Source organism: Macadamia integrifolia, chromosome 5 (genome assembly GCF_013358625.1).
Source record: "Macadamia integrifolia cultivar HAES 741 chromosome 5, SCU_Mint_v3, whole genome shotgun sequence".
In the NCBI taxonomy this organism is placed as follows: domain Eukaryota; kingdom Viridiplantae; phylum Streptophyta; class Magnoliopsida; order Proteales; family Proteaceae; genus Macadamia; species Macadamia integrifolia.
Genome location: NC_056561.1, coordinates 32,209,633 through 32,223,505, shown reverse-complemented (window position 1 = coordinate 32,223,505; position 13,873 = coordinate 32,209,633). Strand labels below are relative to the sequence as shown.

At 37.9% G+C, this 13,873-nt stretch overlaps 3 protein-coding genes across 3 annotated transcripts; all 3 read right to left on the bottom strand.

The window, feature by feature from the left end:
• Positions 1 to 3,139: 3,139 nt before the first annotated feature.
• On the bottom strand, positions 3,140 to 4,659 carry LOC122080265 (probable xyloglucan endotransglucosylase/hydrolase protein 23). The gene is made up of 3 exons (XM_042647212.1): positions 4,244 to 4,659; positions 3,944 to 4,137; positions 3,140 to 3,853 (listed from the first exon to the last, which is right to left on the bottom strand). The coding sequence occupies exons 1-3, from the start codon at positions 4,544 to 4,546 to the stop codon at positions 3,448 to 3,450; spliced, it is 903 nt and encodes a 300-aa protein (XP_042503146.1). The 5' UTR covers positions 4,547 to 4,659; the 3' UTR covers positions 3,140 to 3,447.
• A 2,460-nt stretch (positions 4,660 to 7,119) lies between these two features.
• LOC122080266 (probable xyloglucan endotransglucosylase/hydrolase protein 23) lies at positions 7,120 to 8,577 on the bottom strand. Its single transcript, XM_042647213.1, has 3 exons — positions 8,169 to 8,577; positions 7,867 to 8,060; positions 7,120 to 7,778 (listed from the first exon to the last, which is right to left on the bottom strand). The coding sequence occupies exons 1-3, from the start codon at positions 8,457 to 8,459 to the stop codon at positions 7,367 to 7,369; spliced, it is 897 nt and encodes a 298-aa protein (XP_042503147.1). The 5' UTR covers positions 8,460 to 8,577; the 3' UTR covers positions 7,120 to 7,366.
• Positions 8,578 to 11,479: 2,902 nt separating this feature from the next.
• Positions 11,480 to 12,813, bottom strand: LOC122079003 (probable xyloglucan endotransglucosylase/hydrolase protein 23). The gene is made up of 3 exons (XM_042645215.1): positions 12,420 to 12,813; positions 12,118 to 12,311; positions 11,480 to 12,013 (listed from the first exon to the last, which is right to left on the bottom strand). Exons 1-3 carry the CDS (start codon positions 12,720 to 12,722, stop codon positions 11,605 to 11,607), a joined length of 906 nt encoding a protein of 301 aa, XP_042501149.1. The 5' UTR covers positions 12,723 to 12,813; the 3' UTR covers positions 11,480 to 11,604.
• Between the last annotated feature and the right edge of the window lie 1,060 nt (positions 12,814 to 13,873).

Genomic DNA, 13,873 nt, shown 5'->3' with positions numbered 1-13,873 from the left:
ATAGATGTCGTAATGATGACGGAGGGTGGATATGATAACACAATTGCTCTATTTGTTCCATGAGAAGAGAAAGCTCAAGTTGTATTATCTTTTGCGATGATAGTTGTAAGCCCAATGGTGTTGCAGGTGTGCAGCCATTTTATTGTGTCAAATGCAATTTGTGACCACCTTTATATACTTTGGTTTTGTAAGGAATCCTCAAAAATCAGGACTTTTAGGATTGTTTAAATGGAGACTAGGAGCAAGGGTAGGCACATATAGAAGTCTAGATAGATTGTCAAGAAATTGTAAATTGGCTAAGGCAAGGAACAAAGAAGGGATGGTCTTGGTAAAAAAATTCTCTACTTCATGATATTTCAATGATTATGAAAACCTGAACTTCCCAGTGTGGTTAAAAAGGATAGATCACTTATAAGTGGGTTTCTAAAACGAAGATGGAGAGCCTACATGTCTTATGTTAAGACAGATTTTTAGAATTTTCTATTTTATTAATTAATTATTATTTATTTAGTTTATAAAGGGTTTAGTGCACCGTTTGCATGATCCATAGTCATTCATACAACCATTGGATGGAGATGATGGTCTATGAAGCAACCCCCCACTCCCACCCATTGGTATGTGCATGGGGCACAACCATGTATTCACCGGCTTGAAACAAATTATCTAGAGTAAGCCGTTGAGCCCTTGTTACGGCTAGGAGGATTTGTGGATCAATTTAAAAAGGCAATAGATTTTTGCCTAATCCTACATGTGGAACATGCACCAATTCAGGTGTACGTCAATGAATGGGATTTTGATTTCAGAGGTGGGTTGATAATTTCACGTACCCTTGTGTTAGGGCATAAGAGCCATGCAATCAGTTAGCTTTCTTTTATTTGGGGTTAGATGATAAAATAGGAAAAAGAGATGAAAATCCCTTTGCACATTAAGTAGGGCACTTTTAGTTTTACAGAGGAAGTCATGACACAACAAATACATAATGGGTTTGTCTAGTTGTAACCTAGGTAGGTTACAAAAGGCTTGTAACCCACTTTTAGTTACTTAAAAAGTCTTATACTGTGAACGAAATAATTGGTTCAAGAATATCTAAAAAGTAATTTCGTGTGTTTATATTCCCAATAAAAACTTAAAGCTACACCACTTTTTATGACAAAGTGTTTAAAAAAGGTAGAAATGTAATTTTATCCACAAATAGACCCATCACTACGTTTGGAATCTCAAATCTCAATTCCTTGTCTCTCTAAAGTCCAACATGGAATTGAAAAAAAAAAAAAAAATTTATACTAACCGTTGGGTGATTGGGTCTATTGCTTTGACTAAGGGTGTTCATTTCCAGTCCAAGCGGGTTGGACTAATTAAGAGAAAAGTGAAACAAACTTTTATCGATTTCAGTTTTTATCAAATCGGTAAAAAATTGAATTGGACCAGATCAAAATAATCGAAACCATAAAAGACCTTACAACAACTTAAAAAAGTTACTAAAAGAGAACATATTACCTACAAGAGGCCATTAAGTCAACTCAATAAAAACCGAATCGGTCTAAATTGAAATTGAAGTTTGATTTCAATTTGGCCTAATACTAGATAAAATCTAGATCAAAGTGATCAAAATCGGGAATGGATCAAATCAATCACAAAAGCCTTATAATCAGTCATTCTGAAACAGCCTGGATAGGTATTACTAAGGTCGATTTGGATCGAAATTGGTTTATTCAACCAATTATTTTAAACTCGAAATTGAGTATCAAAGCAATCCCTCTGGTGATTCCAATTCTAAATTGACCATTTTAGAACTTCCAGAGTTGGATAGTTCATGACCAATTCTAATCCAGATCTGCTAATACCAGAATTTTAACTCAAAATCAAAGAATAAATTGGTCCCTAATGATTCCAGTCTGGATCATATCAGAATCAAACACAAAAATGCTAGAATTGACACTAAATTCTAAAAACCAATAGCCTAATCCCAAAAATCCTAGTTATGCCATTCTATAATGATCAGAATTGGGATTGATCCCAACTAGCCAAATCAACTAGGGATTTTAAACTTGGAATTAGAGATCGAACTGATCATGGTTTCAAGTATCGGTCTGGGATCGATCATATCGGCTGAGACCGATCCTCGATCAGGATCGTTTCAGGGGTAAAATAGGTAAAAAGTAGTACCTTTTATAAAAATCAAGGGTAAAATAGACCAATACCCACCGATCCCATCCGATCTGGATTGGTATAGAATCGGCTTCAGTAGAGACCGATACTGATACCGTCTCCTACATCCTTGGAACTGATTCCTATAAATTTTGATCCAATCGAATCAAAATTGGATAAAAAGAACCTAAGAATCGCCCTCAAATCTTAAGACCCACGATCTAGTCCTATAAACCTTATAATCGATTTTAAACATAGAATCAAAGATCAAATTAGTAGCTGCCAATATCAATCCAAATCCAAATCAAATTGGAATTGACCAAAATCAATCCCAAAACCCTTAGAATCAACCTATAAAATATATTATAATTACAAAATTTCACATGTCAACATTATAGTAGTACCAAGCCTATGATATTACTTTACGGAAAAAAAAAAAAAGCATACAATATTGCCATTTTTCATCTTTCTGGATTTTAACTTTCTTAAAAACAGATTTCTTTGAAGAGAGAAAAAGAGGCATGATTAGAACTATTTTACCCACATCATCTCTAATGCACAACAATAGAAATTATTGCAATATAATTGATACATGAATTTATGGGAAGAGGTTTTGTTTTCTAAATTTCAAAAAACAAAAATGAAGTCCACCAAAAGTTTTAAACCCTAGAACCAATAAGCATTGGACATGCCGAGAAGAAAGAGAGCCTTTACTTGACTCACTGGAGATGATATTGCCTAACTTTATGCCATAAAAACCAAGAAAAATAACACAAAGACTCGCGAGGAGGAAGACGATCAGTTGGGGCGAGCGATTGTTTGGAAGAGTATATTCATTCTCAAAATACCCCTCGTTTTTCCGTTTAAATTAAAGTAATGATTCAAAAAGTTGAGGTTGAATTTGCTTTTCTGACCTTAAAAGCAATCACGAAATGACAAAATAAATGGGACATAGTAATTTACTTTTTTAACCTTAAAAACAATCACAAAATGACAAAATAATGGGGACACAGTAATTTACTATTTTGACCTTAAAAGCAATCACAAAATTGACAAAATAATGGGACAAAATAATTTAGGTTACAAGGTTTTTGTAACCGGGTAAGTTACATTTAGACATATCCATACATAATAATTTCGTGTGGTTCCAATGACAACTCACAGGTATAACAGAAGGTATTATACATTGATTACACAGAAAGGGGGAGGGGGAGGGGGAGGGGGAGGGGGAAAATGAATGAATGAATAACAGTAGCTTGACGTAGACGGTGGAGTCTCAGCGTGTATGTATACGTTGATTTAAGATTGAGTGGTGGCAGTGCATTCGGGAGGAAAGCCCTGAGGAAAGCGTTTGGTGTCGGTGCAGTAGTTGTAGATCATATAGTTCTTCTGGACCCATTTCAATCTCTCTTGGCTCGTCGAATCCAACTCTTGGGAGTACCAATTGTTGCTGGATGCAGAGGGAGAATTGGAGTTGCAAGAAGACGACCCAGAAGACCAAACACAGGCATTGGCATTGAAATTGCGGTAGGAGGCGGTGAAGGGAGCTTGGGTCCAGTCGGTCTTGATGAGGCCACCCCTGGTTGCCCAGTCATCCGCATTCCAGAGACTTGAATAGATCCTCATGGGTTGGCTCTTGGGGAAAGGAACGCCCTTTGACTCTAAGTTCTTGAACTCTCTTATGGGAGTTCCATCCACAGAGAATCTGAAATCCCATAACAAATTAACATACCAATTGTCAGATCAAAATTAAAATTTGAACTTTGGATGTATGGATATAAGTAAATAAGCTTACATGATTCTTTGGGGATTCCAGAGGATGGAGTAGGTGTGGAAGTCAGCGGTTGGGTCGAACCAGAGATAAAACTGCTGCTCTCTGTTCCCTTTGCCTTGGCTGAACACGTTTGTGTGAAGAATGTAAGGATCTCCACTCAGGTTCCCCAAGAATTCGAAGTCTATCTCATCCCACGTTGCTCCCTTTGAAGATAACTGCAACACAAAGAATTTCACTTTTGAATCAGAAAGATGGAGACTATATCAGAACATAACACCTAAACAAAAGGGGTGGAGTAAGTAAATGGGGGAGCTTGCTTACATAATAGGCGGTGACAGTGCCAGCAGAGTTGCCAGGAACGAGCTTGAGCTGCATATCAATCTTCCCAAACAGATATTCGTTATTGGATTGGAAACCTGAGCCTGAAGTTTTGTCAAGAGACAGAGTGAGAAGCTCTCCATTGTTGAGTATCTTGGCACGACCATCGCCCCAAGTGAGGGTGAAATCTTGGTATAAATTATTAGCAGAGTCAGCCATTAAAGAGGTGCCCAGTATTACAGACACCAACACTAGTGAAACAGTGAAGGAATATGAAGAAGAAGAAGAAGCAGCAGCCATGACCATGACAGATGCACAAAGAGATAGGATGCAGAAGTGAGTATGAAGGCTGTTTGATATTGGTCCGCAATGAGAACTGGGTTGTTGTTGTGGTTGCAATATACAAGTCTAAACATATATATATATATATATATATATATATACACAATGGGGAAGGGGACGAGAGAAGTGAACAGGTAAAACGAAGGGCACTGGAAAATTCATGGGTGGGCTCGGAAGTTGAGAGCATGGTAGGTGTTCACGGTTGGAAGGGAGTCAGTAAACACAGGCTGGAAAGGATAAGGAAGGTTCTCATCGAAACTGACAACTCCTCCAAACTGGTTTGGACTAATTAGCATAATGGGGTTTGGTATAAGTGGATAAACTCAGAGAGAGAGAGAGCGCCAATGAGGGATGGAAGCAAGGGCGGTGGGATTGTTGATGTTGGCTTGTGGAGTGAGTACACGCGGGGCGTGAGTTGGCTGTGGTTGGCGCCTGGCGGTGGTTGCTTCTCTTTCTCTTGAACCGAGGACACGTTTTCAGACACGAGGTTTCAAAATTAGGTCTATGAGGTATATTATAAAGGTCATAGAGACTGGAGTGGGGGCCACCTTTGGCTGTGTTCTGTGCAGGGATTTTATTGGTCAATTTTGGTCTAACATGATTGGTATAATTCCACCAAAAACAGATTGGTACTGTTGAAAGATCCCAATAAAAAAGTTTTTTTTTTTGGGACGTTGGGCCATGCCCATACAAGGGCGCTAGGGTCTTGCGTCTCAGGTTGGCATGAAAGATCATATTGCCCCACAATTCCGTGTTGAAGATGTTCTCGTAAGTCTTTTCATTGGTTTTTCACGATGGCATAGCCAACATTAGACGGGTCAGGGCTCTTTTTCCCTTTATTTAATTATAAGAAAAAAGAAGATTCTCAGATTGTGTGGAATTTAGACCTAGAGGTCTTAGACCTGAGAAGGGCAAAATGACCGCCTTATGCCCTATGAAATGAGAAATCCTAATCCTCTTGGATGCCCTCATGCATGTTCTCATTGGCTCCTGCTCTAGTGCAAGGGGCCACGAAACCTGGCAGCAGTCTCCCTCCTTTCATTGGCTATGTTTGGTTGTCAAACTTGACAATTTCTCCGACACTATCACAGCTTATAGCATGAAGTCAATAATACCCTCATTGTTCCCATATGATATATCATATGGACACCATCTGAATCCATTGATCAAGGGATTCTCCCTTATTGTGGGTGTGAGAAAACTCGATCTATTTATAAGTATACATCACTTGTACCCAAGCTGGCAGCTGGAGTATGACAAAAAGGAAATGCGTCGTACCCACTTGGCACATCCAAAATGAACTTGATTGCAGCAAAAGAACTAATGTAATACATGACAACCGAATATTTAGCCCCTCAAGGGGAAAAATCAATTGGAAAAGGTGGGATAATGAGAATGCCTTCCTCCATAATAACTGAGTCGACATTGTCTTCTTCGATCACACTTCAAAAATCAAATTAAACAGATGAGATGGAGAGATTTTCATAGTTTGGTAAGCAACGATATAAATAGAGACAATCAAGTAGATATGGCATAGATTGGTTAATGCAGGGAAGAAGTTAAGGAATGATCTTTGGAAATTTTTTCTTTGATTCATGATATTTCTATGATTATGAAAAACTTTGCTTTATGATGATCTTGTATCATCCTTGATAGTTGTTTTGTCCTCTCAAATTGGTTCTTCATTGGTTTGGACTTTGGCCTTTGGTTAGCCTAGTGGTTTGGCTCTGTATTTTTTTTTTTTATAGTCTTTTTAATAAAAAAAAAATTATTAGATAGATTATCTTCATCGCTCTTAAATGGGCTTTGGATGGAGATCGTACCAAAAAATTAAAATAAAAAAAGAAGAACAAAGCAAGGATGGAGAGACTACATTTATCTTCTATTAGAATAATGTTCAAAACTTTCTTTTTTTGTTTTTTGTTTTTTGTTTTTTTATTTTTTTTCAAGTTTAAGGGCTTATTGGCCTTACATGGTAGACTCACATATGGGCCAAGAACATACTTATGGAGAAGTCAACAAGGGCTCAAGACCACACTTCTTAGAAATCAAAGAAATTAGTGTAAACCAAACATCGATACATCTGAAAAGAGTTGATCAAGTGACCAACCCAGGCAAATAGCCAAGCCAAGGCCCAGGTGTGTAAAAGGAAAAAGGTCATCAAGAAGTTTATATATAAAACAACACATTATGTCATTATCTGTAGTAAGCCATGACACCTTAAGACTAAGAGACTTTACGAAAAATTTTAAAATAAGGACTAGAGGGTAAGAAGTCACTGTCTAATCATATTGACCTCGCACCAATGTATGGATCAACGAGAGTACATGCAGGACCAAGATTTTTTATTTCATGAGTGGGTGAATACTTACATTTACGTACTTTTGTGTCTGCGCAACGCCATGCAATCAGGCAATCTTTTTTTTTTCATATATAAATAACAAAATCCAAGCGAAGAATTTGTGTTTGAAGGACAAATTTTGACACGTGGCAGATTATTTGGGTTGAAAAATTTATGGTTTGATTGCAAAAACAAGTAAGGGGGAAATTTTAAAACTTCAAAACAATTAAATACAAGTAGTAGTTATTTCGTGTTGTTTGAATTACAACTCACTGGTATAAACAAATACAAGAATTTGAGTACATGGATTTCACAAAAAGAAAGAAGGGAGGTGGTAAGGGGGAGAGGCGGGGGAATCAATGGAAAGGATAAGAGAGGAGTGGACTCCGCTCCTCTGTAGATGGTGGAGTCTCTGCGTGTATGTATATAGTATATACATTTATCTAAGATTGAGTGGTGGCGGTACATTCGAGAGGAAAGCCCTGAGGAAAGCGTTTGGTGTCGGTGCAGTAATTGTAGATCATATAGTTCTTTTGGACCCATTTCAATCTCTCTTGGCTCGTCGAATCCAGCTCTTGCGAGTACCAGTTGTTGTTGGATGCAGACGAAGAGGCAGAATTGGAGTTGCAAGAAGATGACCCAGAAGACCAAACACAGGCATTGGCATTGAAATTGCGGTAGGAGGCGGTGAAGGGAGCTTGGGTCCAGTCAGTCTTGATGAGGCCACCCCTGGTAGCCCAGTCATCCGCATTCCAGAGACTTGAATAGATCCTCATGGGTTGGCTCTTCGGGAAGGGAACGCCCTTTGACTCTAAGTTCTTGAACTCTCTTATGGGAGTTCCATCCACAGAGAATCTGAAATCCCAAAATAAATTAACATAGATTGTCAGATCAAAATTAAAATTAGAACTTTGGATGTATGAATATAAGTAAATAAGCTTACATGATTGTTTGGGGATTCCAGAGGATGGAGTAGGTGTGGAAGTCGGCAGTTGGGTCGAACCAGAGATAGAACTGCTGCTCTCTGTTGCCTTTGCCTTGACTGAACACGTTTGTGTGAAGAATGTAAGGATCTCCACTCAGGTTCCCCAAGAATTCGAAGTCTATCTCATCCCACGCTGCCCCCTTTGAAGATAACTGCAACACAAAGAATTTCACTTTTGAATCAGAAAGATTGAAACTTTATATGAGAACTTAACAGCTAAACAAAAGGAGAGGAGCAAGTAAATGGGGGAGCTTGCTTACATAATAGGCGGTGACAGTGCCAGCAGAGTTACCAGGAACAAGCTTGAGCTGCATATCAATCTTCCCGAACAGATATTCATTATTGGATTGGAAACCGGAGCCTGAAGTTTTGTCCAGGGACAAAGTGAGAAGCTCCCCACTGTTGAGTATCTTGGCACGACCATCACCCCAAGTAAGGGTGAAGTCCTGGTAGAAATTATTAGCAGAGATGGCCATTAAGGAGGTGCCCAGTAGTAGGACAGACACCAGCACTAGTGAAACAGTGAAGGAAGAAGAAGAAGAAGCAGCCATGGCAATGAGAGATACAAAGAGTGGATGGTGAAGTTAGGATGAAAGCTGTTTGATAAAAGTCTGCAATGAGACTGGGTTGTTGTGATTGCAATGTACAAGTCTATACATTTATATAGCTCCCTGGGAGGTAGAGAGCATGGAGTGAAGGCTGAGTTGTTCACAGTTGAACACAGCCTGGAAAGGAAAAGGAAGCTTCTCCATGAAGCTGATTACTTATTAATTACTCTTCCAAACTGGGTTTGGATAATTAGTATAAAAATCAATGGGGTTTGGTAGAGAGAAGTGGAGAAACCCATAGAAATGGATGAGGGAAAGGAGAGCGAATGAGAGGAACGGAAGCAGGGGAGGTGGCCTGGATTGATGACGTTGGGATTGTGGATTATACACGAAGCGTGAGCTGGCAGTGGTTGGGGTAGTAGGGCTTCTCTTTCTCTCGAACCGAGGACACGTTTATCAGACACGAGGTTCAAAGTTGAAAGGTCCAAACGTGATGTATGTAATAAGATCACAGAGAGAATGGGGCCTACCTTTGGCTGTGTACTGTCCGGAATTGACCTGCCGCCTGCTGCTTTTTGGTTTTGATTTTTGAAAATCTTAATTATTGGTCAATTTCGGTGTAAGCTGATTGGAAAATAAGATTATTTATAGGGTAAACTATAAGGCCTTTTGTTTGACGTATAAAAAAAAAGAGAAATTTGTAAAGTGGGTCTCATATGCTGTCGGTTGAATTGATAAAGAAATATAGAGTATATAACTTTTAATGAAAAAAAAAAAGGAATTAGAATTTTATGAAAAAAAGAGAAAATAGGAGTAAGAGAGAAACATACACAAAATAACATTTTTATAAATAGAATTGAAAAAATTAACTATCACCTTAACATAAGAATTATTACATTAAATAACCTTTATCTTATAAGTTTCTCTTCATGACAAATAAATAATCAAGGATTTGATATTTTGAGAAAAAAATCATCATTCTCTTAAAGTTTTACCTTTTTTTTCTTTCCCTCTTTTCTCCATTAAACAAATTAGACCTAAATAATTTGCCATGCACTAATCCTTCTCTTATTTGATTTTTATTTTTTTAATTCAAAATAAATCATCTTTAATTATTGACATTGCAATAGTGACCTTCTGTGGCTTCTCTTGACAAAAAGAAAAACCAAATGATTGGAGTTATAGTCTAGTATATCTTCTACTAGTGCAATTGTAAGCCAATTTAGATTTTAGATGTGCAAAATGTGACAAGAGAGCAGCATTCTCACTGGTCGCAGTTTCTAGTTGAAACATTCCAATTGAATATGCGAATGCATAATCAATTCTCTTCAATTAATTGGGTGACTAATTAGTAATCCAAGGGCTGGAGGACCTCAGACTGACATCTTAATATATGGGTGTGTATTTCCAAATTCTCTCAGCTGTTGAATCACTAATTGGAGGTCTTTTTTTCGTGTGAAATTAGATTTGTGAAGTGAGAATGATTTGGTCTTTTCTTTCCTACCTTGATCATGTGAGTCTCATGCAGATTATATCATTTTTTACACCGTCATTAATGTGGAGATTTTTTCTATACTGACGTCATGGGAAATCATTCCCCAAATCCCAATTACAAATTTTGGAAGCAATAGCAGATAAGGTGACATCATCAATCATGAACAAACTTAAAAAAAACTAGATCTAAAATCTTCCATCGACCGTATATGAAAGTTGGCCTCCAAGGTAGCAAGTATCTGTGTCTTGGTATCTGCAGTGATACCAATATTAAATATAAATTTTGAATAAGTTTATTCAAAATTTATTGTTAAGCCCATGCTAGTTAATGTATTCCCCATGGAAACAAGCCTTTTGGAAAGTGAAAGTAATAACTCATTAAGTTTATGTTTAGTTGTAAAGGGAATTAAAGAGAAGGGAAGTAAAATTTTCATACTAAAAAAAGAAATGTATGTAATCGTTACCCCATGTGACTTTAACATTAACTTCAAATCATTCCATATTTAGTTATAAAATTTCACTTTATTTTGCATCCAAAACCCTTTGCAATAATATATAAAATATATCATTACTAAATATAGTTAAAAAATTTAAGTAGTTTATAAAATCATATGGGGTAATGATTATAAACATTTTCCTTTTACAACAACAACAACATCCAAAACCTTATCCCAATTGAATGGGTCAACTACATAGAGATTCTAAACAAGGATGAGTGCAAGGATCCATGCGAAAAGATTAATTGGTTATGACTAATTATAATAAGGGCTGGTTGTCAACCTGATGCACCAATACAAATCAGTCATAGGCTTATAACAATAATCTATAACAAGGTACCAGTTGTCTACCTGACGTACCACATAGATCGGTCAACTCAAAACGTCCTACATGCATTATGTCTACCACTAGGACAATCCATCACCCAACCTACTTTAAAACAAAAAAGAATAAAATAACAAATTCTTGACAATCTCGTTATAAACATTTCTTTTTAAAATATAAAAATTTCACACTTCCCTTCCTTTCAAATTCCCATTGCAATTAAACGGAGCCTAAGGAATTTTCATGCAGCAGTTTTGCCACCCCCAATGGTACGAAATTTATAATACATCTGTTGTTTTAATATACCCCATGAACACCATCCAAACTCATCGGGTTCTTTAACCATGGGAGTAGGAAAATTTAATCCATTCATTAATATACTACCCCGGAGCAATAAGAACATACACAAGATCAACTGTATAAATGAAACTTTTGATTTCACAAGTGGTATAGTAATATCGCACCCTATTGTCGGGGTGCAAGGGCTAGGCTACACAATCAGCAAGCGCGGAATTTATGGTGGGATACCTATTTTTGCCACATGGTTAGTTAGTGGGGTTAAAAATTAATGGATAGATTAGTATGGGGACCAACTTTGGGTGTGGTGTGAGATGAATTGGAGGGTACACGTACAACCGGATGGAGATGAATCAAATTCAACAAGTAAGAGGGGAATTTTTAAAATATATTATGAAACTTCAAAACAATTAAATATAAGAATGTAATTATTTCGTGTGGTTCGAATGACAAATCACAAGTATAACAAATAAAAAGAATTTGAGTACATGGATTTCACAGAAAGTGGAGTCTATGCGTGTATGTATACATCTGTTTAAGATTGAGTGGTGGCGGTGCATTCGGGAGGAAAGCCCTGAGGGAAGCGTTTGGTGTCGGTGCAGTAGTTGTAGATCATATAGTTCTTCTGGACCCATTTCAATCTCTCTTGGCTCGTTGAATCCAGCTCTTGCGAGTACCAGTTGTTGTTGGATGCAGTGGAGGGAGAATTGGAGTTGCAAGAAGATGACCCAGAAGACCAAACACAGGCATTGGCATTGAAATTGCGGTAGGAGGCAGTGAAGGGAGCTTGGGTCCAGTCGGTCTTGATGAGGCCACCCCTGGTTGCCCAGTCATCCGCATTCCAGAGACTTGAATAGATCCTCATGGGTTGGCTCTTTGGGAAAGCAACGCCCTTTGACTCTAAGTTCTTGAACTCTCTTATGGGAGTTCCATCCACAGAGAATCTGAAAGCCCCAAACAAATTAACATACCAATTGTCAGATCAAAATTAATAGAAATAAATTAAAATTAGAACTTTGGATGAATGGACATGATTAAATAAGCTTACATGATTCTTTGGGGATTCCAGAGGATGGAGTAGGTGTGGAAGTTGGCAGTTGGGTCGAACCAGAGATAGAACTGCTGCTCTCTGTTGCCTTTGCCTTGACTGAACACGTTTGTGTGAAGAATGTAAGGATCCCCACTGAGGTTCCCCAAGAATTCAAAGTCGATCTCATCCCACGTTGCCCCCTTTGAAGATAACTGCAACACAAAGAATTTCACTTCTGAATCAGAAACATGGAGACTTTATATGAGAACATAACAGCCAAACAAAAGGGGAGGTGTGAGTAAATGAGGGAGCTTGCTTACATAATAGGCGGTGACAGTGCCAGCGGAGTTGCCAGGAACGAGCTTGAGCTGCATATCAATCTTCCCAAACAAATATTCGTTATTGGATTGGAAACCAGAGCCTGAAGTTTTGTCAAGAGACAGAGTAAGAAGCTCCCCATTATTGAGTATCTTGGCACGACCATCCCCCCAAGTGAGGGTGAAATCTTGGTAGAAATTATTAGCAGAGACAGCCATTAAGGAGGTGCCCAGTAAGATAAACACCAACACTAGTGAAGCAGTGAAGGAAGATGAAAAAATGGAAGAAGAAGTAGCCATGACCATGAGAGACACAAAGAATGGATGCTGAAGTATGTAGGAAAGTTGTTTGATATATGTCCGCAGTGAGACTGGGTTGTTGTGGTCGCAGTGTACCACTCTATACATATATATATATATATATATATACACGATGGGTAGGGAAGCAGACGAGATAATTGAACAGATGAAGCAAAGAAAGGCACTGGAAACTTCAGGGGTGGCTCGCAAGTTGAGAGCATGGAGTGAATTTTGAGCCGTTCACAGCCTGGAAGGGAAAGGAAGGTTCCCACTTCTCAGATAATCTGATAACTCTTCCCAACTGGGTTTGGATAATTACTATAAAATGGGGTTTGGTAGAGAAGTGGAGAAATCTCAAAGATTTGAGCCAGTGAGGGACGGAAGCAGGGGAGGTGGGCATGGTGACGTCGGAGTATAGAGTATACACGGAGGGAAGGGCGTGAGCTGTGAGCTGGCAGTGGTTAGTTAGTAGCTAGTGGGTACTCTTTCTCTGGAATCGAGGACACGTTTTCAAATTCTGACACGAGATTTAAAGTTAATAGGTCTAACAGAGAATGGGGTCTACCTTTGGCTGTATTCTGTTATCATGGGTTGAGGGTTTGACCTGCCGCCAATGGGATTTTTTGGTCCAGATGAGGCTTCGGACACTTATCCTACAAAATCTTAAAAATTAGTTAATTTTGATCTAATCTGATTGGATCAATGGGAGAGTCCAAAGCCTTTATTTATTTATTTATTTATTTATGAAAATGGGTTTTTTGAGTAAGCAGCACATGGAGAGCTAAACAATAGATATGGCAAAACAGAATGATCTATAGAAGGTCACGAGGTCATTTTATGTAAAGGAAAGAGAGATAGACATAAAAGTGTAAATATATTTATTCATAGATTTTTCCTTTATTTATTTAGGTTCTTTTGTGTATAATTCATATATATATTTTTTTATGGAAGATGGTCCCTCGAAAGGCAGCATGGCCCCTACATCAACACATGTGCCATCTTTAATGATGGTGAGATGATCATTTTGTTTCTCACTACATCTTGACGCAAGGGTTATACTATCTTTTAAGTTTTTTTTTTCTCCATTATTTATTCATCTAATAGTTTTGTTTGTAGGTATTTGGTATATTTTCTTGTCCTTATTTTTGTTTCACATA

What these genes read in the sequence shown, in the direction of transcription:
- LOC122080265 (XM_042647212.1), bottom strand. Translation starts at nt 4,546, where the DNA reads ATGGTCATGGCTGCTGCTTCTTCTTCTTCTTCATATTCCTTCACTGTT. An exon ending in GCACTGTCACCGCCTATTAT is followed by an intron (nt 4,138 to 4,243) that starts GTAAGCAAGCTC and finishes TTTGTGTTGCAG; the next exon opens with TTATCTTCAAAGGGAGCAAC. An exon ending in TGGAATCCCCAAAGAATCAT is followed by an intron (nt 3,854 to 3,943) that starts GTAAGCTTATTT and finishes ATGGGATTTCAG; the next exon opens with ATTCTCTGTGGATGGAACTC.
- LOC122080266 (XM_042647213.1), bottom strand. Translation starts at nt 8,459, where the DNA reads ATGGCTGCTTCTTCTTCTTCTTCCTTCACTGTTTCACTAGTGCTGGTG. An exon ending in GCACTGTCACCGCCTATTAT is followed by an intron (nt 8,061 to 8,168) that starts GTAAGCAAGCTC and finishes TTTGTGTTGCAG; the next exon opens with TTATCTTCAAAGGGGGCAGC. An exon ending in TGGAATCCCCAAACAATCAT is followed by an intron (nt 7,779 to 7,866) that starts GTAAGCTTATTT and finishes TTGGGATTTCAG; the next exon opens with ATTCTCTGTGGATGGAACTC.
- LOC122079003 (XM_042645215.1), bottom strand. Translation starts at nt 12,722, where the DNA reads ATGGTCATGGCTACTTCTTCTTCCATTTTTTCATCTTCCTTCACTGCT. An exon ending in GCACTGTCACCGCCTATTAT is followed by an intron (nt 12,312 to 12,419) that starts GTAAGCAAGCTC and finishes TTTGTGTTGCAG; the next exon opens with TTATCTTCAAAGGGGGCAAC. An exon ending in TGGAATCCCCAAAGAATCAT is followed by an intron (nt 12,014 to 12,117) that starts GTAAGCTTATTT and finishes TGGGGCTTTCAG; the next exon opens with ATTCTCTGTGGATGGAACTC.